Source organism: Varanus komodoensis, unplaced genomic scaffold (assembly GCF_004798865.1).
Source record: "Varanus komodoensis strain SLA01 unplaced genomic scaffold, ASM479886v1 scaffold1, whole genome shotgun sequence".
NCBI lineage: Eukaryota > Metazoa > Chordata > Lepidosauria > Squamata > Varanidae > Varanus > Varanus komodoensis.
Window position 1 is genome coordinate 69,039,784 of NW_025335268.1, and position 24,934 is coordinate 69,064,717.

Here is a 24,934-nt window from a genome sequence, read left to right on the forward strand (position 1 = left end):
TAAAAATAAACACAACTGCTATCCACACCCAGGGAGGAAGAAGTTGCTGGTTGCAATTTGAGGCAGGTGCTGTTAAAGGATTTTGCAGCCGTGCATTCAGACAAAGCTTCTGTTCAGGTCTGTTGTTCTTCTCCTCAGTCATGGTGCAATTCTGCAGAACTGCTGTGCTTTCCCAACCCTGGCCCTGCCTCCTTTTAATTCCAGGGAAAAGTCAGTAAACCCAGATCCTGCTGGGCTACAAAACAGATAAAGCTCAGCTTCTGCTCATTTTGCATGTTCAGCACTGACCTACTTCGGCGCTCAAAAGAAGAAATGAGGCATTACACACACTCAGCTATCAGAATGAGGCTCGCTTCCTCCCACCTGCAAATCATCTCGTTATGTGCCCCTTCTGTAATTTACATGCCCTCCAAGTGTATCCATTTTAATAGGGATGGTGTCTGGTTTCAGCTGGTCCCCAGATTGCAAGTGTGTACGGAATCCCTAAGCAGGACTGGATTTACCTGCGAACGCTACCCATTTATCCTGGCACAAGTGCAGCCAGATGGATTTGGGATCGAGATAGCAAACTGCAGCCCCAATCTTTCCTGCCTCTCCACAGATTTGAACCCTCTGTGCTGAAAAGCAGCATTCCTGGGTGTGGGGAGACAACAATCCACGTGGAGGTGAATTTGTGTGGCACCAGCAAGATAAACCAGTGTGGGTAAGCGCGCAAAACTGGGACTCAGGCGATCTGGGTTCTATTCCCTGCTCAGCCATGGAGCCCACTGGGTCGGGCAGTCACAGACTCTTAGCCAAACCTACCTTGCAGGGTTGTTGTTGTGGGAATAAGGACTGAAAGCAGGAGGAGGAGAATTATGTAAACCACTTTGAGCTCATTGCAAAAAAAAAAAAAAGCAGGATATACATCTAAGAAAACAAATATATAAATAAATAAACGTCCAGCTTCTGCAGCCTGGCCCTTCCTTCTCAACCAAAAGGACCAGTGAAAATGCTGGAATGGAACATTATGCATAGCTGACGCCAGCTGAGACGCCCAATATGTCACGGGCTTGTTCTCGGTATTTATTCCTGGTGGGAACGAGGCGGGAGAGTGGCCGTTAGCAAACATTTCCACTGCCTGCAAAGACCAAGAGGCGAGCACCCAGCCAGCCAGGCTGAGCCAGTTGACTGTTAGGAAAAGCATTAGGAAAATGAGTCAATTTTGCAGATTTTCAAATATCATTCAACCTTCGCTACAAGTTAATAACTCTCAATTACCTGGACCCATTTCAGGCAAATGAAGTGTACTTGTCTGGAACCAGGCCACACTGTCTCGGCGCCGCTATGCTATGCATCAGTGAGGACTAAAGTTGATGCGGGAAGTGAATGGTCAAGTCAAATAACCTTGCCGAACAGTTCTGTGGCTGCTGCTCCGAAAGGTACCTGGGGAGATGCTGAACAAGAAAGGCGGGTGGAGAGTCATCCTGTACAGGCCGGGCTGGAAGAATGCCAAGCAAGAGCACGTCTCCCTCCACAAAACAAATACAGCAAATATGTATTTGTGGAGAGCTGAAGCTCTCTGGATGGTTTACAAGTCAAAAATTAAAACCATAAAATGCAAGAACGTTGTAAAATATATATAAAACCTTCAGGCTCGAATGGAATAAAACCCAATGAGTAACCAAGATCAAACCAGCTGCTACGCAGAGTCTTAAAATGCATGGACACAATTGACCGAAGAGCTAAAATATCAGTGTAAAGGATATTTACACCGTGGCAGCAGCAGTGGGGGGGAGAGGGGGAGGTGGGGGGGGGGAGCTGCTGCTGCTGCCACCTCCACTTGGTGCCAGGAAGTCCACAATTCAAGGGCCAGATCAGCCTTTCTCATTCTTCAACTGGGTGCCACAACTGAAAAGGCCCTTCTTAGCAGCCAGCCATCTCACCTGCACTGGCAGGGGAAGAATGAAGAAAAGCGAACTACCGCTGTGTTCTGCAGTTTGCAAGCCCTCTGGCATCGGGATCAGCTCTTCCACTTCAGTTTCCAAGCAGCTGTCACTATCGGCCAAGCAAGATCTGTGCTGCGAAGGCTCCTGGGGAGCAGAACTCAGATTGTGTGGAAAGCTTTCCCTGAATTCACTATTACTCTATGAGAAACCAAGAAGGAGTCCAACAACCCACAGATGACCAACTGCATGCTTCTGACAACCGTGTTCATCCTTGACAAGCACATTCCTGGGGAACACCAAGACATATGCTCAGGAGGACCAGTATTTTCCTGCACATTGTTTTTAAAACCAGCAGACGGACTTAATTAAGTGATGACCAGGCAGTGTATCGATGCATCAGATAAACGGGAGCACGAGGTGAGAAGAGTTTAACGTATCGGTTGACTGTGGCACATTCTTCAATAGATCGTTAAGGGTTTATGACCCCCAATGGTTGAACGACGACCCCAGCAAAACGGCTGTCCTTCACCCCTATGCTAGACGCTCCGCTCTGTAGTAACTCAGGTGTAAGCTCGTCTCTTTCTCTAGGCTTTGAGGTGCAGCAAAATGGGTTTCACGAGTCACTATTCTCCTCGGGCTTCGTTCCTCCTGAATCCCTTCTTTGCAGCCAGCTTGGCGTGGTGGACCTCAGAGACCTAGCAGAATCCAGTGCTGTTCAAGCAACCCTGAAGTCCGCCCAAACCCCATCTGGAAAATATTCAGCATATAGTTTCCCCATCACTGGATTCTGCGGATATACATCATGCACACAGCACGTCCTAAAAGATTCCAGCCTGCCTTTCGATCGACATTCTGAGAGAAGTTAACAAACTGCCTTTTTAAATACACAAACACACGCATGAACTGAGGACGATGTAGGGAGCAGAAAGCTGTTTTGTTCCACTGCCGTGTCCTTACTTCCAGCAGAAAGCTAAAGGGATGTCGGAGCAACCTGGCCTAAGAGCACCACTTCTTTGAGGATAACTGAGTCGAACAGGAATCGATCCGCAGTCTCTCTGGGCCCCGGCATTGAATGGATGGCAGCCCCAGATAGACCGCTGCTGTGAATGTGGGGTCTGGGCATGTGCGGAAACCTCGGCCTCTGAAAATATTGTTTGCTGGAGCTTTTTCATAGCGATTAATTGATAAACGGCAGGCTTACCATGGACTTTGTGAGTCACCCTCTACCAGCAGAAGTGGAAGCTCTCTGGACAGTTGCGACTATAAGGCTAATGCACAAAAGATGCTGTGTTACTCTAAAAGATCACCGAGGATCAGGCACATCCTTGGCAGAAATATGGGAGAATATGCCTCGTTTCCTAATCTCATAACAGAGAGAGGCACTTTGGGCTCGGCTGCCTCAAAACCCAAACCTCCAAACTAGCCTGGTTTCTATTCTTAACTAGCTCATAGGTATATAGCCATTTCTGAAAGGATTGCAAATCTTCACATGCATTATTGCCATCATGCTTACAACGACCCTGCTATGCGGGCCTGTGTTATCAGGTGGGCATATTAAAGGTGCGTGGGCAGAGCATGAGAAACAGTCCACATTTTGATGCAAATGTTTCAACTTGCACATTCTGAATCAAGGCACAAATCAAATCACAATTATAGTTTAACATGCACATTTTCCTAAAGTCTGGGATGCAGTTCTGTAAATCTCCCAAACAGCTTTGGCTAGTGGGCAGTATAGAAGATAGATGATTGACGGGTGGATGTATGGATGGATATAAAAAACATACAACCCTGAGATGGAAATGTGGATATTATTGAAAGTGTAGACGAAATATGCATATTACTGAAAATGACATATAAACCCATATTGCATTAGGGTACACTGCTTACATGAAATGCTTATATTAGGGAAACATACCAACAAGTGTCTATGAGGACAATTGTGCACCAAGCATGGAGAAATGGGTGGGGGGATTAAAAAATTGCAAACTGTTGCAGAAACAGAAGTAATGAATTTAAAAGTGCAAAAATGAGAAACTGAGCAAACCTGAAATACAGATCCATTCATCTCTACTAATCCTTCCCTTCATTTGTGTTTTACTCACAGCCTCTGTGCTCTGGAACCACCATGGCAACTGGAAAATTGAATGCTCATGGTGTTACATGATGCAAACCACCATCTTTGCCTTTGTTTTCCCCTAGCATTCTATTCCCCAGCTACCTCTATTATGATCGCTCAGGGCCAAATGATCTCTTTTCACTGTTCCTCTGCAGAGATGATGCTTTGGCAATTCCCTGAGCAACATCCGCTGATCTATAGTGTTAGAAATGAAAGCAACATTCAGGGTTAATCTCGTGAAGCCAGCCAGTCACTAATTGTGATGCCCCTTGTGTGCCAGGACCATAACAAGTGTGGGGCAGGCCCACATGGCCCACCCGTGAGCGGCACCAAGCGGAGGGGCTCCTGGTCTTCTCCAACAGACCCGTGGCACTCGCCTGGCAGCCCATTCGCTCATTCTTTGCATCGGCAGGTGCTGTTCCTCCAGTGCTGAAAATTTCTCCCACGTTGTTCCTGACCATTCCCTCTTCAGGGAGGAGAGGAGAGGAGAGGAGAGGAGAGGAGAGGAGAGGAGAGGAGGTATTTGTTTTCTTTTCTCAAAAGGAGAAGAAACTCGCAGTGAAATTCTTTCAGACAGGATGCAGGGTGATTGGGCTTACCCCTATTACCAGGTGGCTGAGGTGTGTGTGTTGCGTCCATTCCTACTTTTATTCTGCAATCTTCTCTCCGGCAGTCTACAGACTCCCCAGCTTCTCACACTTGAGTTAAATCCCAGAGAAACACGATGTGAGGTAATGCCTCCCATGAGCCCTTTTCAGATCAGGTAGCCAGAAAGCTTGTAAATTGGTGGCACAATAGGGAGAAGGGGAATGGAAGAGGAAGGGAAGGGGAGGGGGAAACTGAAGCACCAGACATACCACGCAAACCGACACAGAAACCTTCATCACAGGGGGAAAAACACTGTCAGGATATGGAGGGACAGGTTCTGGCACAGCTCTCAGTCAAGTTCTGTTCAAGGAAGTAACTGGTGATGCCCTGGATAAGCCGGCTGGATCTTTCCGCCATCAGCACGCTGGCGCTATGCGTTCAACTGCTAAGGCCGCCGTTTTCAAGTCCCTAACAAATGGAGACTGTAGAATTCCTGGTCTAGACACAACATTCCCACTTTAAAACACTGCGTTATTATTATTACTGTTCCTGATTCTATACTGCCGAGTTCCCAGACAATTCCATGCACTGTGAGGGGTCCCACACGTGGACACAGGTCACCGGTCTCTGGCAATTCACATGCTTAGGAAGGAGATGGTCCCAGTTCAAACCCAATCCTGACAACTCCATTTAAAGGTTCTTGGCCAGGAGAGGGTGGGGCGGGGACGACGACGACTGAAATCATAGCAAGCTGCCACTGGTGCTCTGAGCATAAAAATAGAGCTAGATTAACCAGTTTTCTCATTTGTCCAGCAACCCTGACCTGGTGCCCTTCACACAACCTTCTCTAGCCATCTGGTGTCAGGAAGTTCCCTCAGCTACATAAATGCTTTCCTAACAGCTCTGCCAGGGCCTTGCCAGCTGAACCATCCCCACACGCCTGGCAGTTTGGAGCTCACCTGGTCAAGACACGCTACTGGCTTCATGTACGGTTGAACTGGGGCTTGCAAAGATAACAGGCAATTATTTTGCAAACTGGGCGTCCATTGCAACATCATCTATTTAAGGCTGAACATAAAACAGACACTGCTTTCGAAGAGCATCTTAAATGCCAGGCAATTATATTGCCTTGGCAATAATTTTTAAAGTTATTATGTGAAAGGGCTCAAGCTGTGAGCCAAAGCATATTCTGCTGAGGAGTGCCACATTTCTATGATGGATGCTTGCATGGGAGGAGGAATCGATGGTCCAACTGAATCCTCCAGAGAGAGACAGAGAGTGACGTATGTGCACCTCCAAAGTGAAGAAGAAGAGACCGCGAGTGTCTAGCCATCGCTGCAGGAAGGCCAAAGCCTGGATCATGCCCTTCACCTGTCAGCGTTACTCACAGAGGCAAAATGAACCAGAACATTTTACAATCATCTAAAAAGAGAGAGAAAAATCCATGCGAGACGTGGCTTAGGTGTGGCCAGATCATTCGTTCACCAAAGATGCTTGATCTTTCGAAATTCTGATACAAACTCATCTGATCTGAGTTGATCAGAACTCAGGACAGCTGGCTCTCACATTCCACGGGACTGGACTTCTGACCCATTTCCATGCTCCCAAAAGGTGAGGAAAAACCTCGGGATGTGTTCATTTTAAATATGCATTTAAATGCACTTTCTGGTGCAAAAACACCAAATAAGACTGGACTACTTGTGAAGACACATGGGAGAAGGCATACAAGCGTTCAAAGACCAGATATAGACTAGGAGGTTTAGAATGATTGGCATCATCTTTGCAAGATTTCAGACTAGGGTTAATCCCAGCCCTGCCTAGGGTCAGAATTGCAATTTCGGTATGCGAAGCATGTGTTGGACCACAGAGTTATGGTCCTTTCCTGGCGTCCTCCCTCACAGAAAAACCACAAGAATATTGATCTTGGGAATACGGGTGAAATAAGGCTGGTTATTCTAAACGAGAATAGCTATTCCACAATTAATTTAGAACGCCATCTTATTGCTCTAGCTTTTATCTTCCAGAGAGTCTCTTTGCCTTTTCCGCCTTCTTCCTCAAGAGTTATCCAGTAAGCATTGTACGAAATTGCCACATTTGGACCTTCTATCGTTCTCCATAACACCTTCCATGGAATAATCATGTCAGAGAATGTGACAATAATCAATTTTAGTGCAAGATGACACCACCAGGAAAGGATGTGCGATGCTAAATCAAAACAAAAAATCTAGGAGTTTGCGTGATCTACATATATGCTGTGGTACTCCAGTGTTTTCTCTTTGACACTGGAGGGTCATTTCTCACTGATAAACATTCCTAACGTTCCATGAATTTTTAAAATGCCAAGATAGGTTTACTCCATTTTCCCCACTGTCATTTATCTATTCATTCTGCACCAATTTATTTCTCCATTGAAATAGCATTTGTGATTAATTATAAAATTTGATTGCTTTAGCCAAAAGGAATATAACAAGCATGATGATTAAAATATCTGGAAACCCCTTTTAAAATGTTTAGGATATGGTTGGTTTTTTGGGGGTTTTAAAAATAATGATAACAAAACAAATAACTGTATCAGTCATTAAGTTTTAATTTGGGTGAACAGAAACAAGCAAACTTAATATATTGTATAAATTAAAGCCAGAAGTGGTACAATCAACACACATATGCTAACATGTTGAAAAAATGGTGTAATATTGATAATTAATCATCATCATAATATAAGAATATGACATTTTCTGCCTCTTGAATGAGCCATGTCTTGCTTTAATCTCACAGCACTGCATTTAAAAATCATTTCTTTCAAACTAGATTAAAACCCAGTGGCTGATTGGGTTTTGCAGAATGTCTAGATTTACGGGTGTAACAAAAACATAACATCTGTGAATCTAGGGATGGTATGAAGTAAAATTAACACCGTGGACTTTATTATCCTATAAGCATTGTACGAAGGTGCAGAGGAGAAGAAAGGAAATTGTCTTCTGCCCCACACCTTAATTACTAGGTCTGTCATTGAAAAATCCTTATTCAGTTTTGGAGCTGTTAATCTTCATTAATTCATTCATTTCTTAAAATCCCCCTTTCCTATGCTTTTCACCTACATCTGCCAAAGGATTCGAAACACGTCAAACTGCAATGAACTACCAGTGAACCACAATGTAAGACGATACAGCTAGCCAGAACAATGCTACAACCGTCTGCCAAAATACGAATACCCGATAAGGAAACAGAATCAAACAAGAGCTGATAACAAGGTGTGCAGTTCCGTTCTGGCACTAGATGGCTGGGCAACGGGGTGCGGGTGGATTACGGAAGAGCGTTTGCCACGCGTGTTTGGTGGCGAAGATATTGGATGCACTTGAACATTTCCTCTTGCGCAGCACCCTGAGAAGACTCGATTCTGCCCCAGAGGAAGGTTGAGCAGGTTTCACTTGTCCACAATTTCTGCCTCAGAAAGATGTCCCACAAACAACAAAATCCTGAACAGATGAACTTCTGTGGTACAACTAATATCTTAAGAGGAAAAATGCACCATATTCTCAAATATATTGCCGGCTGCAACTTAAGTAGCATATTGTTCATACACAATATGTGAGAAAATTTGAGTCATCTCCTGGAGATGAGACAGACAATTCAAAACATACTTTTTTAGGGATAATTCACAGCACTTTTCTATGACACCAATCAGTTGTGCATGAGTCTTTGATGAAACATCCGGCTCATGTTCTGTTTCTTTAGACATTAAACTCGAATCCAATGGATGTCTGTGGCATTCAGCTCATTACTTTGGACAATTAATCAACTCAAAAAAGGTGGCAGCAGGAGGGATGCCATGCCATGAAACCCAGCGAGGGAAACAGGTCTGTTGTCCAGCTTTCAGGATTAAGTTTTAGGAGTTTGCTGCCCAAAGTAATCTAACACATGTTTACGCAGAATCAGGCATGTGTTCCAATGTGTGATGCTATCAGGTGGATTCCAAACAGATACAATAAATAAATAAATAAGCAAGCAAGCATCACTTGGGACCTCAAGTTGCTTTACTCATTTCAGCACGAACAGCCAGATCGACATAAACAAGGGAGTGAGTTGCCCATGTCAGAAATCATGAGGTGGTTGATTCTACCAATCTAGCATCATCCTCCCCACTGAGTTTTAGCATCGCTTTCTTATGATGTGCTAGAGATCTTGCTTCAATGCATTCGTTTTCTGCCACTGGATACACACAGGGCATGATTCTTTGCAATAAATACCAGGGTCTCCAGAATTACTTCATCACTTGAGAGATCCAAAGAATTCTGTTTCTGCAGTGACCTCATCGCTTCCTCCCCTTAATTTGGGCTGTTCCACCTTGCAGCCAAACTTTCCATTGCAATAACATTTATATCAATATATAGTCATCAGTAATGTCATTCCACTTCTTTCTTTTTTTAAAGGAAAGGCAAAACAGTGCTTTGTAATTAAGAACAGCTATGATAAAACATTCTCACCTGATTTGCTTTCAGAACTCCAATGTGCATATGGAGCATGCCAGATTCCCAGGAATGTCCCGCTCACTTTATTATTTATCATTTCTATTTTTATATCAAAATACCGCCCCACTCCCATAGGCTCTGGGTGGTTAACAAGACATTAAAACCAACAGTGATTAAAATTGACTAGGACAACATATTAAACACTGACATGAAAACTGACCTGGGAAGGCCTGCCGGCAAAGGTACATCTTTGAGTCCCTCTTAAAGGTGGCAGTGAGGGAAATCAGACACATCTTTCCCCTGGCAGACCATTCCCCAGCTTAGGGGCAACCATTGAAAAAGTTAAATAAAGGAATAAAACCCACACATGCAATTTTCTGCATGAGATTCCTCCTTGATCAATTTGAAGGATGTGAGGTCATTTCTTCGTCGATTGGGATGCCTGTACACAGGCTGACTTGAAACATGCCAAAATAAGATAAAATAAAATATGAAGGCCAGGATAGAGACTGTGTTGACGGCATCTGAGCCTAGCAAAGATGTGGTCAGTATGGTAGAACACAGAATGATTACCTCTGGTCTACTTCCGGTGGTTTTAACTGGCCCAGGAATCGGGCACTAGAACGGAAAACGGTGCTTCTACCAGCAGCTATGGTTTTGGGAGTCCCGTGGCAATGGTATCCTTAGGGGACCTCCCGAACCTGGGACACACAATCGAGAATTTCTGCACTTTGTAGGTCTTCCACTCAAAGCAAAAAGAAATGGTGCTGTAGAGACGCTTTGGCCATCTTGGTGCCTTAGCCCTGAGTATTTCTCTGGCAGCTGCCACTGCAAGACAACTCATTGCATCAATTCTCATGTGACTCACAGAGAGAACTAAGTCAAATCTGCAGAGGGCACAGCTCACCGATGCAACTTCTGAATGCCATTTGGACCAACCCAAGCTGCTCTTGGGCAGCATCCGCAACGGATGCTTGGCACTTGCTAGGATGTTACAGGGAGAGGTGGTACTAGCTGTGGCAGGAGGCACCTCGACTAAGGCAACTAAACTGAACACTGCACTTTTGGGATTGGCCTGGAAAGCCCAACAAAATGAATTTGGAAGCCAAACAAGTCCACCTTGGAAAAGCATGTATTTTGCACATTATTAAACTGAAAGGAACAAGGACATTATTAGTCCATAAAGAACGCAAAGCGTGGGGAGAGAAACCCTGCAGGCATGTTGCCAGATAACTGGTTTGCAAATAAAGTGTCGAAAATAAGAAGGCACATTTTGAACTCAGGACGTTTCAAGATAAAGCAGATCCAGAAAAGCATGCAGCACTTTTTCTCAAGAGCGAAATAGTTTTAGATGCATATTTTCTCCAAGCAAAGCAACATCCTTAAAAAGGAACTGCTGAGCATATTTTTAACAGTATAAGCATGTCTAGAAGTTCGTAAGCTTGCCCTTCCCCACCTACACACAGCTACTTCTATAGTACCTTCACAAATATTACAATAATCATTGAGAAAAACGATAAACTTGCTTCGCCTAGCTCAGGAAACAAACTTAAAAGCATAAGACAACACTTCATTTCAATAGTGCTTGCAGAGGAGAAATTCCCAGGGGATGGTGCCCTGTGCTAAAAAAGCAAGAAATAACTTTACGCAGCTCACCCAGCAGGCAGCGTCAGAAAGATTAAACTGTTTCATATGCTTGTGGGATTGCTTCGGGCGTCTGGGATGGGCTGCCTAAAAGGGCAATATGCTTGTATGACAAACAGCCCTTCATGTGCAATCAGGCAGCACGGCAGCCTGCTCATCAGTGTTGATGAACCAACGGCTCCCAAAGAGAATTATGCACAAACAGAGCCCACGACATGCTCTGCTCCTCGAGGTGACTAGCGGACAACTATCCAAAGTGGGAACGCAATGGCGTTCTCCCGTAGAGAAAGTGTGAGGTCATCTATCCTTCTTTAAGATGTGGGACAGATACAAACACACACACAGTCCCTCTCCATCCCCAGCTATCACAAACACCGTATTATACATTACGGTACACCCAAGATCCACAATCCCTGGAAAGCACCGGTCCTTAAAGCTATTTAGACCATCCACGAAGTTACGTTTCTGCATTGTGCTCAAGATCTCATAAAAGGACCACGAAGACAAGGGGTGCTGCTGATTCAGCTCATTTCCTAATAGAAGGGTGGGGGTGGGGGACCCAGAGTGCATAAGAAGCTATTTGTCAAAGCATTTCTAAATATAATTCTGCATCATTTTCAATGGGAGGGATATTATGGGTGCTCTGGTGATCTGAAAATCATTTGAAATAAAGGAGGAGGAGGAGGAGGGAAAGGTCCAAAGGCAAGACTGGGACAGGACAGTTTGACATGAGCCTCATCCCAAAATAGGCAAGTTAAGAAAGCATTTCTTAAAGCTGAGTGACAGTCGCAGCACCAGTGGATTCAACTAACAGAGCCCCACTGCTGCAAGACGTTTATTAGCGATATCTCTTCTGACTGACTTGAGGGTTAAGCAGGAGGATTCTATAAGTCAAAATGGAGGGGAACACAAGCAAATATCTGAGTGTTGACACATTTTCTCAAGAACTATCAGGATATCCGCCTTCACCCTGGCACTCTGATGGGCTAAAGATGGGTAACCTAAGGACAAAAAACAACAGCAACTATTGCAAATATTATTGAGACTCTGAGCTAAGAAAAATACAGTTCCGTAAATTCATCATTCCGGACAACAAACTCAATATCCTAAATTTAGGATTTTGAAAATTGACAATGGAAAGGCATCCATGATGCAAGTGCATTATCCAGGATGCATATGACAAAAAGGCCTCTGAATTAAATATGACACCCCCTTAACATATCAATTCTCAGCAGTTGAAGCAGATGGTTGTTTCATGAATAGATCTTCTCAAACGTCGCATGAGCTACAGGAAATCTAATGCCCGAAAAGACCATTTACCAGGGTGGGTTGAGTGAGGAATTAGATGCTACAACTTTGAATGAGTTTCCAGTGTGACCAAGACCAGACTATATGCAGACAAATGTCAAATTAAAAAAAATGTAGTTTGTTAGACAATGGACAAAGTTTTATTAACCCTTCTCCCTTACACACACTTTCCCCTATACAGAAACATTACTGTAATTTTTCCTTATAAAATTCTGCACATTGAAGGTTTATGAGCACCCCCCCAATTATTGTAATGGTCTGCTTCTATATTATTTTTCTTTCCTAGATATTTAAAAACTCAGATTTGCTTCTCATTCTTAGAATGCAATATACTGCACTTTTTCCCAACCAGAACTGGCCTCAGGAGAGCACACAGCAATAGAAACTTTAAAACCAACAGTAATGGCTGAAAATTAACCCAATATTATTTCCCACCCTGAAATTCCAGTATGCAGCATTGCCCAATCAATCACCGCTAGCATTTCCATTCCCACGTAGAAGAAACATCTCGCTAAGAATTAACACTACATTTACCACGCGTCCACCAGCACATTGCCTGATTTAATTTCCTCTCCTGCTCTGTGGCCAGAACTGCCTCTTTCCACATTTCAGCACAGTTTTCCTCCATCGCTAATTTCACCTGAAGTGCATTTCCTTTCTTCGTCTGAGCAGAAAATACCCTGCACTCCCCACCGAGTTGAGATGTCCATGCTCAAGCCGCAATATCTGTTTGGAGAGATCCACAGGGTATTCAAAGCGTGCTCGGAGTCTCCCTATCGCCATCCTGATTACTGCTATTCCTGCAAAGCTGTGCAAATTTTCCCCCACATTATCTGAGGAGAATCTAAATCGCATTTACGAGGCTCCCAGTTGCTTCCCCAGCTACCTTCGAGCCAGCCTTCCTGCCGAGGAGGGCTGGGGATCAAACCCAGCGGCTTGCGGCGACGGGAGCAAGGAAACGCGGGCAAGAGGAGAAACACACACCCATGCGAGAGACCACAAAAGAATGTGCAAGTGACCAGAGACGGGCGCAAATCCACGCAGGCACTTCCAGCGGCGGGTCCGCCGCCGCCGCCTCCGGGAGAGGGACCCGGCGCTTTTGTTTATTCCGTCTGGAAAGCTCTCGGGCGGCGCGGGGCGGGGAAAGGCGACCGTCAAGAAGCCGACGCGTTCCGGGGCGCAGCTCGCGGGTGGCTGCCGGGGCTGCCGCGCAGGGGGAGCGGTACTTACATTCTGTCGGAAACTAGCAAGCGGCTGTCGACCATCATCTCCGGCAGAAAATCCAGCTTGAACGAAGAAGTCATGGTCTGCTTTTGCGCCCCCCTGCGCGCACCGCTCCGGTCTGGCAAATGAGCCTGTTCTCGGGCTGCTCTGATCCACCAACTGTGTTGGCCAAGAGACAGGCAGGGACAGGTGCGGAGGCCTCCCCAAGGCAGCAGTCAAGAGCCGGCAGTTGTCACATTCTCTCCCCCTCTTGTTTTCCTCCAATCCCCTCTGAAATCTACTGCTGAGGCAACTGTCTATGGAGCGCCAGGTGCTGAAATGGGGGGCGGAGCTCCTCCGCCACTGCAGCTAGAATTTAACCCCCGCCGCCCCAGGCAGCCTCCGCCGTGCACTGGACGGTGCCCATTCACAAGTGCGGGCAAGCTTTATTTATCTTTAAAAAAAACACCAGCCATTAAGGGAAGAGGAGGAGGACGCGAACGAAGCGCCTCCTCGGGGCGCACGGGAAACTGGGCATGTGTTGCCTTCCTGGATGTGGCGCAACTCGCTCGGGGTTTGGGGCGCGATCCGGCGGCTTGCTGCGGACATGGCACTGAACTTGATTAACATAGTTTTGGAGGGGGAAGGAAGGAAGGGAAAGGCATTCCAGCAAGATCTCTTTATTCGAGCCAGATCCAATTGGGAGGAATGAACAGGGTGTTGGGAAAAGAAGAGAAGAGAAGAGGAGTGAAAGAGTGAAGTAAATCAAATTTAATAATTCAGTAGGAAAATAGGCAACATTAATACAAGGAAAAAGACAAAGCAGTGAACAGAAATTCAATTCGATGCAATGTTTTTGCGCTTGAATTTGCTGTGATGAATGCTTCCCAGCGTGCATGGACAAAGAACATGCAAACATGCTTTTCTCTGGTTGTTCCAGAGAAAGGTGATTCATTGTACCAGGGCTGTGACATTCTCAGCAATGCTAATAAACTGGTTAGAATAATGCTCCTCCTGATCTTTGAGGGCATTATCACTACACTGAACACATTCATAACAAGGCAAGACCATGCTGGGCAGCATGGAAGAGAGGCAGAGTCCTGCTCTTAGGGAAATAAATATCTGCTATGAAACTCTGTGGACAAGAAAAAAAAGTATGATTAAGGACCCTCTCAGGTTTTATGTATTTCTGGCTCAGTATCGAAGGGACATAAACAGCTCAGATACCTGATACCAACCCCCTAGGAATTTGAAGTATGTAGCCATCTCGGGGTGGTCGTTATAATAAACGAGGCACTTTTACAGTAAGGCAGCAATCACTTCAGGGCAGATGTCTCCTTCATTCACATCCATCAGCAGGCCAAACATGGCAAAATAAAAACAGATTTTGAGTTTTCGTTAAGCAACAGTATCTCTATGTGGAATCCACAGTGCTCCGTTCAAAAGGCTTGAAAACGATTGTTGGGCTATGCAGGAAATTCAGCAGAAGTGATCCACTGCCATTTCCTTCCTTTCAGTTACTTTAAAACATTAGAGCATTGATCTGATAATACAATCATCAATATTGACACCACCACCGGTATCAAATATGATCTAGAAATATTCAGGAGGTCCAACACAGTATCAAAAACACATTTATTCCTTCCCATCCCCAACCCACAGCTTTCTAGCTATATTAGGGGTTACACAGAATTATTTTTAATTTTGAGGAGCTTGCTGACATGAGCATATAAACTCACGGGAAGAAATTTTTAAAATTAGTCCTCCTCTTGTTAAACATCCACATTCTTTCAATGAAGTTCCTCGACCTTTTGTTTTGATGTGACAACTCTACATGTGGCGTGACAGTCCCAGTGAACCAGGGCCCAAAATCCTGGGCAAATGAGGTCGAGGACAGTGAGGGTGAAAGAAGCCGAGAAGGTGGTCTTGAGGCAGGGGAAGCAGAGGGAACTGAATGGGGGCGAATGACACGGCGATCTTCCGGCTTGCTGGAAAAACTGGCTCGTTTCCTGGCATACACATCCACATCTACAAAGCTAGGTTACTTTGACTCAGCACATAGACCAGAAAAGAAAAGGCATGTAGTCACATCGCAGGCATACATATGTGAGACCTATTGCTAACGTCTGTCTGAATGCATGAGAGCTAAAAGCCTATAGAGAGGATGGGCCAAACTCAGAGTGTCCTTAGATGTTCCAGGTTCTATGCAATAGTTCCCAACCATTCTGTGCTGAGCGGCAAGCTCTGAAAAGGAGTGTTGCTCATTCTTGAGGGGATGCGAGCAGAACCCTCTGCGTAAGTTTGTTTTGTTTTTTGTTTTTAGGATCTTCAAGTGCACAGAGAATTTTCCTTGCATTTAGACAAGCAGGGGGAGAGCTCCGCTTCTGCCCAGCCCCCTTGCTCAACGTGGGGCGCTCAGGCACTGATAGCGCATGGCATAGGGACATTGGTAGGAGGGCCAGCATGAGGGATCCCATCCCTCTACATTCGCTTAGTCCTTAGGAGCTCAGGAATGCGTGCCTGGTTATAGAAAGATTCTGTTTAAGGCATACTAGGACAACTTAGAAGTAATACCTGCTTGTTTGCTACTGTGCTTTGCAACTGAACTGCCCTCCAAGATACTAAGAACCCTTCTCTTCCTTTGCAAGTTTCTTTCCATGCCTCTCTCTTAGCCACTGCTAAAAATGCACCCTGTAAAAGCTTATTGCAGCTTTTGCCAAATATGAACTGTGACCTACTCACTACGATGCATTTATTCATGTCGCAGCATCAATGGACCCACTGCTCTATAGAGCAAGGTAAGAACAGAGACGGGCAGGTTACTCACTGTCTCAAGGAGTTTGCTGTCTGTATGTTGGAATTGCAAGGAAGGGGAGTGGATGCAGGGAACGAGAGACATATGTGAGCAATTGCTGCAAAATATTTAGCTGGGTCTCACTAGGAGAGGAGGGGGAAGTCTCAGGGTTAAGGGAAAAACTTCAGGCTTTTTGATTTCAGGAGGGTTGTAAGAGTGTGGCACAGTAATGTTTTTACGACCCCCCTTCAGATCATAGCATTAAACCCAGACATGCCTAAAGAGCAGCTGGGTGTGCACGACGGCTGGCTTCAGGGATTGCATGCATATTCTGTGCTGCACACTTCTAGCCCTCGTGTACCCAGGCTGAACATGTGCACAGTGTACCGATGGTGCTTTGGGTTTCCCGGGTAATTCAGTCCTGTTTGAAGCTTACATGTGCCATGCTCAGGAGGGGTGGTGAATCCCCATGTTGCCCACTCATCCTGCTGGATGGTCAGCTTGTGTTGCCCCATGTGGGTTTGTGGAGGAATAAGATGTTCAGGGAGTAAGTTTGACTGAGCAATTGGAGTTAGTCAAATTCTGACATGGAGTGACCGACCTGATGGAACTGGGCCTCCTTGATGAAAGTGCAGGTTGGAACTTAAGTTTTCCACAGGACTTTGCAGTTCCTGGATGCCCTGACCAGTTTTGGCCCCCAGAATGTGTCCAGATGTGTTTTAAGATATGTATTTTGAGGCCAAAGGGTATGTTGAGAAATGTGAGAAAGCAGAAATTAAATTATATGAATGGGAGCGTCTGTGCACATTTAATGCAAGAATTGGACAGAATAGGGCTCTGAGTGAACAAATACAAGTCCAAGGACATGGACCAGATGCAGAACATTTTCTCCATCCCTACTAGAGAGGTGGTCCAAATCCCTTCATTAAAAGTTTTGTACGTGTGAATGGCTAGGCACCTTTGATATCACTGGACTCTTGCTAACAAGTGAACCCAATGTATAGCCATGTCCATTTCCCACAATGCCCCCAGTGCAGCATCTCTCTGCTGCATTGTGGGAGATTCAGATGGCTGCCTACTGCTCCTCCCACCAGGGCAGCGCACAGCCTGGGGCTGCAGTGGAAGCGAAGACAATATGAGCTTCATCATCCAGCTATATCCGACTGATTCCATCTGCAGAAGCCCTCCCGCACTTCCAAACAAGCATGCAGCATTCCAGGTTAACAGCCATGAATATGGAATCAACACAGGCTAATTAATGCTCCTTAGTTGTGAAAGATATTCCTAAAAACTTAAGCACACATCAAGAGATAAGATAGTTTGGTATCTTTGGTAGAAGCCAACTCAACAATTCTCCTCGTTCTGCACCAGTGTGCAAATCCCAAGGGAGCTATGCTCTGACTTATAAAATTTCCTATAGTCATGTTTATGAATCATTTACTGTAGAGATGACCTAATCTATGTTTCTGCAGTTATTTCTGCATCTTGTAACCATGGTAGTTTCTTATTATCAAATGCTTGTAGCCACTTCTGCCTACTTGTCTAAAAAAGCCTGTAAGAAATGATATGAGAAGGGCCACTGGAGATAGACAAGTCATCGGGGAAGAATTCTGTGCACTGTTGCCTGTGATTCTGGACTGCTAATCAGCTTTGTGGATGCTGGACACACAGATCTGGGAGTGGTACAAAGTTCTGATACTGCAAAAAGCCCCTTCCTTTTATAACACCCCCCCAATAAAGCATTCCTATGTCATGCTTTCCATTTTCAAACAGGTGATGTTGAGACAGAAAAATGTCCTACAACTGCCAGATGTTTCAGTCACTCATGAGCCCTCAAAGATTTTATTATATTAAATGGCACAGAACTGCTCTAATAAAAATAAAAATGCCTAGAAAATATTTCTTCTTCCCTTCCATGTTACTTCTTTCATCTTGCATCTATCAGAGCTTAGAAACAATCTTCTTTTCTCTATCTCTCCTTTTTATTAACTGTACCCTTCTATTGAAACTCTTTGCCAGGGCTCTTGAACAATATTGAAAAGAATTAAAATTCTGCACTCAACTATGTTTCCTAAGTATATAAACACAGAATCAACAGAACAGTTACTGATATTTTAAGTTTTTGAGATAAACTCTGTAAAATGAAAAGGGTTATTCATTCTCATGTGTTATTTTTGTTACCATTATTACTGTTTTCTTTCTATCTCTCTTTCTTTGTGATTATAATGTAGGATATTTCAACAGAAACCTCCAATAATTGCTATTTCTGCACTGAGACAACCCAAGTTCTTCTGCAAGGAAGCTGGGATTGTGTGATGTGCATCTATTGGGTAAACACAGAGAGAGAGAGAGAGAGAGAGAGAGAGAGAGAGAGAGAGACGCAAGCATACAATAGCAACATTATTGTGCATTATTTTGTATTTGCATTTGACTTGCTAGTTGGTAACATTCTGATTAGGAAAAAATCTAAGGAACCAGTGCTGAATTGGACCAACACTTAATATTTCCAGAAAACTTACAAGTAGGGTGGGAGCATCACAAAAGGAGTAAAGAGTTGCCCAACTTGTTGCAATGATAAGGACTAGAAGCTTGATTTTTAAAAGAAATTCATAAGAGAGAGAGATTTTTCTTGGACTCCCACACCATTATTTCAAAGAGAGATATTCTTTGCTGCTCATTCTTCCCTGACATTTGAACAGCTTCATCCACTGATCAATTTTAAAAAGCTAATAATGGCCCACCTGTTTCACCTGTTCGTTTTTCTCCCTCACCACACCTCTGCCTTTCCCACACTCTCATGTTTCACATTCATTTAGAATACAAGCCTGCCAGGAAGGCCTCCTCATTGTCTGGCATCTTTTGCATGGTTCTGTGTATTCTTTCAACACTCTGGTTCGCACATTTTCCTGGAAGCAGTTCCCAATGTTCAGTGGGGCTTACTCACTAGTAGGGGTGCAATCCTATGCACATTTAGAAGGAAATACGTCCTACAACTTCTGGCATTGTGGGATTTATTTTTTGTCTTAACACACCCAAGACTGTTCCCTAAATGTTTCTAGGATTCACCCTGGTATATTCCCAAGTAAAAGTATATGGGATTGCACTGGAGAAGAAACCTAACATAAGATATACGGTTTCTCTGCCACATAGCAAACAGACCTTTTTAAAAAAGAAAATCAACAAACATAAGCCTAGGAATGGGGAGAAATATGTTCACTTCACATTGTAATGCCTCATTTTGTACTTTCAAACCACTATTGACTGATTGATTGATTGATTTCCATGTATTTATAGGCCGCCTAAAATTGCTGAAGCCTTCCTAGGCAGCTTACAATGCATAAAACATATTAACAGAATAAAACAAACATTAAAACCAATTAGAACATAATGAATTAAACATCTATAAAGCAATTAAAAAGGGCCACAGCATGCAGGCTAAATGCTTAAACAATTCCTAAAAAGAAAAGTCAGCCATCCTTTGAAACTCATTCTTTTCTGAATGTTCCAATCAAAAAGGTAAGCAAAAATGTGTGTACTGCAGAAATATGTAAGTATTTTGAAAGTTGCTCACAAAAGTTTGCGTACTAGTCAGAAACGCACACACAAATACATATATCAGGAGAAATGTGCACAGAAAAGATCATGCAAACTTCAAAAAATTTTTTGTCCATCTCCACACACTATCCTTCTGTTTCATTTCTGCATGGCATACTTAGGTAATATGCATTTTAAAAACTGAAATTAGCATATGCTATAAATGCCAATCAGTTTGCTACTATCTTGTCAGGGAAAAGAGACATTTCTTGAGCATTGGAAGCACCTTCCAATACTTGTCACATGCAATTAGAAAAGCTTTGTTTTATTCTGTGTGAAAAATGAACATTTCCTTGTTGGAGGACTGTGAGGAGCATTTGAAATAATGCACCTGGGCCGTCATGAGCATTTGGCTATGGAATTTCTATTTCTTTTAAACTTCCTAAAAGGCTGCAAAGAGGCTTAGAAAGAGAATGGAGAAAATAGTAAAATGTGCCACACACATGCACAAATAAATGCAACCGGGAAGATCAATGTACAGAAATCCCATAAAACAACAGTGAATTAAAAGAAAGACTGCTAATGCAACATGCCCCTCTGAACTTTATCCAAGTTTATTTAGATCCTGTACATGCATGTGTGGTGGTAGGGAATAAATAGCACAGCAATTAGAAGCAAACTTAATGGCGATTATGATCATGACTCACAGATCAAAGTTCCTGTGAGGTGTGGGAGCTCCGTGGTCGAACATGCAATGCACGTGGGTCTTGATTCAGTCATTCACATCTCCAAATAATGCCGGTGGTGATTCCACTATGAAAATTCGAAAGCCATTTCCAGAGTTAGTGGACTATGTTGAGCGAGACTGGAGGTGGGCAAGCTGTGGTCTGGAAGGTCTTCACGTGTTCATGTTTTGTCCTACAGCCCCATCGCTCCTCACCTGCAGAGACTGGCTTCAGTACTTCTGTAGACACACCCCAAGAAGGCGGCAAGGGAACTGACCCTCTGAGTCCTCTGGGGAGCAGGAGGTAAACAGCAATGTTGTTGACTAAGTGCCAACACAGAGGAGAGGGGTGAGGTATAAGACCCAAGCGTTAGAGGTCAAATGGAAAGGGAGAGTTAACCCAGCGCTCAGAGACTTGCAGCCATGGAGGTGCCACTGTGAAAAGATGGTGTTCCACCCCAGGGATGTAAATGACACTTCTAGGATTTTATTTATTTTTAAATTTGTATGCCTCTCACTAATACACATGATTACCAGATGCTGTGTTATACCTTTTCTGCAGCTGCTCCCCATATTTGGAATGCTCTCTATTATTAAAAACATGTTAATAATTAATTGCCATAGACCTTTGTTTTGTATTTTATCTACATATATTTACATATATATGTACAGTAATTTTTACTGTATTTTATTGTTGTTTTTAATGTATAATATGTTGTGGTTTTTATTATGTTCTAGTGTGCTTTTTTCTTGTGTTGTGAGCTGCCCAGAGGTACTGTGGCTCAATTGGGTGGCATACAAATGTTTTAAATAAATTGATAAATAAATACAAAGCCTGCTGGGAACTTTTGTCCCTTTTGGGCTGCAAGCTGGCACCGTCTGTAGCCTTGGCGATGCTTGTTTGTAGTCTGCATAAGAGACGTCATGCCCAGACATCACCACTGGGCATGCTGGCTAGCCCGACTGGAGAGGTAGATCAAAACACCTGGGCGGCCACAAGTCTGAGCGACATGGAGCCATAGCTTGTTTCAGGCACTGGGCTCAGAAACTGGCGGGATTCACACACCCTGCCAAGGCACCCTGCACCGCCGCCACAGACTGACTATTCAAGCAACGAGGTTTCTGCCCTCCCTGGCACATTCTCCTGGCCTCGCCACATGTTCTGGCAGCCCCCTTGAGCAGAGCCACTGTCCTGCCCCTGAAGCGGCGTCCTTCTCCCTGTCCCTGAGCCGGTTCTGCCCTTCCCCCTCTGGGCTGCACCTGCAGGGCTTCCCAGCTGCTTCATTCCCAACAGAGATTATTAAACAGGACCAGTTTTGTTGGAATTCCCCCTTCTCCATCCCTCCCTCCCTCCCTCCCTCCCTCCAGCTTGGGACTGTTTTCCTGTTTACTAAACACAGAGATGGACACATTGCTCAGCCAATGGGAATAGGGCAAGCCATGGCATGTCTGTTGCCAGGGGGCTGAGCTCAGTCCTGAGACTGAAGGGGAGAGAGATGGAAGGCTAGAAGCGGCAGCCGTTCTTGCTAGGGGACTCTATGGCATTTCCATCCCAACAATGGTAAAATGGCCATCCTGAGCTTTGGCAGCCAAAAAGGCCACAGTGAAGCATGGAAACTTCAGAACTGATCACTGGTTATCTCTGTGGTTTCAGAAAACAAATCCTACCTCCTAAAAGGATCCCTACCACCCAGGAACTCCTAGACTAGATCCAGACAACATGACAGACCCATGTGAACCCGCCCTGGGTTGAATGTGGATTGTCATTGAGTCATGGGCGGATATTGAAACACAGGCTGTTCTGTTGTCTGAACCCAGGCACACTAACACATCCTGTAAAGAACCCATGGTTTGTTGTCTGATTGTTATTTGTGGGTTGTCTGTGATTGAAACCATGATTTGTTAGCATCAGCGGACACAGCACACTCAAACATGAAGTCATTGAATCGTGCATTTCTAAAGGAGAGAATTTTAAAAGGTACATTTCTTAATATGCATTTCTAAAAGTGCTTTCTGAAAAATGCAGCTGTGAATTCAGGAACTTGTAAACATTATCGGAAAACATGTACTCTGGTTAACACCGAGGGTTGCAATGGGATATGCTCCAGCATTTGAGAAATCATTCTTGTACAGCCCTTCCTGTTGTTCTGCTAGACAAATATGTGCATTGGAAATTTTTGCAAAAATGAAGTCAATTAAGCAATAGCACTTAGCATTTCCACAGTATTACTCAGACACTAGCTGAAAACCTGCAGTAGAAATCTGATTGCGGACTAATCGGCACAGACTGGATATGTAGAAGCAGCGAGTGGTGTTGGTGTGAAAATGACTAACTATTGACTGGTATCCAGAAACTAAAAATATGTACCAAAGCGGAACTTTAGGCTTGGAATTCTCAACACTCCTTTGCAAGTGAATTCTGCAATGGAGATGAGTCTCAACGGCCATGAGCTGTGTGACACATGGTTTAGCCAGCTCCAGAAGGTACCAACTCTGATTTGCAGGGAGTGGCCAAAAAGATCAGCACAGTTTGCATGTCCCACATCTTCCAGGTTGGGGACAATGTAGGACTTCTCCCTACCTTCAAATCCTGAAGCCAACATCGCAAACAGGTCTGCTCTCTGGAGGAAAATAACTGGATATCTCCCAGGGAATGCCTGGAATCCATCAACTGAGGCACTGCTCTGAGATTCAAAGTGGGGCTGTTTTTTTGGAGCACCCAAATTGAGGAACGCCAAACTGAAGTCCTCATGCCACCTACATTGCTGACTTTTGGTTGCCAGGCAAAGACTGTTACAGTCACCCAGATCTTTTAAAAGAATGTTTAACAGCTGCTTGCCAAATGGTTAATTCCATATTTAATGCTATGCCTATAAAACCATCTTTCCCCATGTGTTGGCTGCTTGGCATTTTCTTATTATTTTTATTGCTGCTGCTCTTAAAACAATCCGTTTAATGTGCCTTATCTTTGATTTTATCATTAGGTTGGCTGTGTTTGCTTCTCTTATACATGTTGCCCTGAGAGCTTTGGTTTTAGGGCAACCGATAAATTGAATAAATAAATAAATGCAACCGAGTGATGCTTTTGCAATTGCCATGTGCCACTTTGCTTGACTCATGGGTGCAGGAAAAAGATTCAAAATTATGAAGAAACAGTCAGGAAACAGGCACAGTGAGGTGGGGGGGGGAGCAGGGTGGCCACGGAACATTCCAGAATACTGATTTAACACTAATCTTCTGGCATTGGTTTCTTATCTGAACAACTCCCCCTCCCTACCACCCCAAGTACCTGCGAACATTTGCAGAAATCTGAGAGGAAGAAAATGAAGCAGAGGGAGAGAGGGAAAAGTCATTACAACGTTCTCCAGATGGACGCTGCCACCTGATTTCTGATCTCAGGCCTCCACGGTGGTTAATCCAGCCTAGAGTAGAGGAGGATTAACTTTCAATTTAAAAAAAAAAATCTTCCACTGCAGAAAGGGCAGGCTTTTCATACTCAGCCAAAGGAGACAAGAGCTCAAAGATGAAGAAATGAGGAGATTCATTTGAATACGAAGTCTCTCTATTCTAGTTTTAACCCACTGCCATCTTCTTATATAATTCCTTATTTTTCGAGGAAATACGGGGGGAGAAGAGAGGATGTGTGAGGTTCTGTGGTCCATTTTCCTCTTCAGAAATAGGTCACAAGGCTGGCTTCCTGGCCTCATTTTGCAGAGGCCAGTTCTGGGCCCATCAAAGGCCACCCCTTCCATGGATGTAAAAAGATTGAGGGCAACCCCCGACACAGAACCTCTTTCTTGAAATCAGTCTATTTTTATCCATGCATTTTTTTTTCTCTTTCCTATGTGGAAGAAAGGTTGGGAAGTGCTTTTTGTTGTGTGTTGTTTTTGTTTCAAAACTCGGGTCTTGTGAAATATTTATTTCCCTTTTAATTACATGTGAATTAGCTAGGAGAAGCTGTAGGGAAGCCCTCTTACCGACTTAAGCCTTCTGAGCAGTTTGTTAAATTCTAGCCTCAAATCCCTTGAGGGAATGGTGGATTCAAAGGAGCTTTTAATCATACTATAAGGAGGGTGAAGTAGTATGTAAGTAGGTCATAGTGAAAGCATTACAAGTGCATAGGTTATTGCTTCATTTAACAATGAACAGAGCAGTGTGCTCCTTGGAACATGTTTGCTTTCGCCATTTTAAAAGTGAGAAGCGGGCCAGAGAAGGAAAAAAGAAGGGAAAAACCATGAGAGGCAGGGTGTGAATTGAATGCAGAAGGAGAGACACCTCTCATGAGAAGGATGCCCCAAACGAAGAGGGCTACCAAGGCCAGTGTCAAGGGGAGGCATGGCCAGGGACCTGCTTGCACCCAGGTAGGAATCCACTGGCAAGACACCCCTGGACTTGCGCTTCCCTTTTGCTGGTGATGGACATGGCCACCTGATCCAGACAACCGTGGTCATGAGAAGAAGAATCAACAGATCCATGCAGTTCTCTGCTGCTCAAGCAAGCAAGTGGTGGCATGAGAAAGAGGAGGAGCAAGAGAAGCTGGTGACCATGCTGGTGAGAAGAAGGCTCATGGAGGAAGGGAGGGTAAATAATCAATACAGGGCGCCATGCCCAAGGGCTCTCAACACC

The 24,934-nt window shown here is 44.3% G+C and overlaps 1 protein-coding gene across 22 annotated transcripts in view; it reads right to left on the reverse strand.

Moving 5' to 3' along the window:
* Positions 1 to 24,934, reverse strand: part of CELF2 (CUGBP Elav-like family member 2) — a 543,991-nt gene that overhangs the window by 319,236 nt on the left and 199,821 nt on the right. For 2 of the 22 annotated variants that reach the window (XM_044428191.1, XM_044428177.1), the window contains exon 1: positions 13,284 to 20,272. The exons of 16 other annotated variants lie outside the window; for them this stretch is intronic. In XM_044428191.1, coding sequence (XP_044284126.1) covers positions 13,284 to 13,357 — 74 coding nt within the window. In that variant the 5' untranslated portion in view covers positions 13,358 to 20,272. 4 more of the 22 variants (XM_044428219.1, XM_044428209.1, XM_044428104.1 and 1 more) reach the window with 3 other exon arrangements.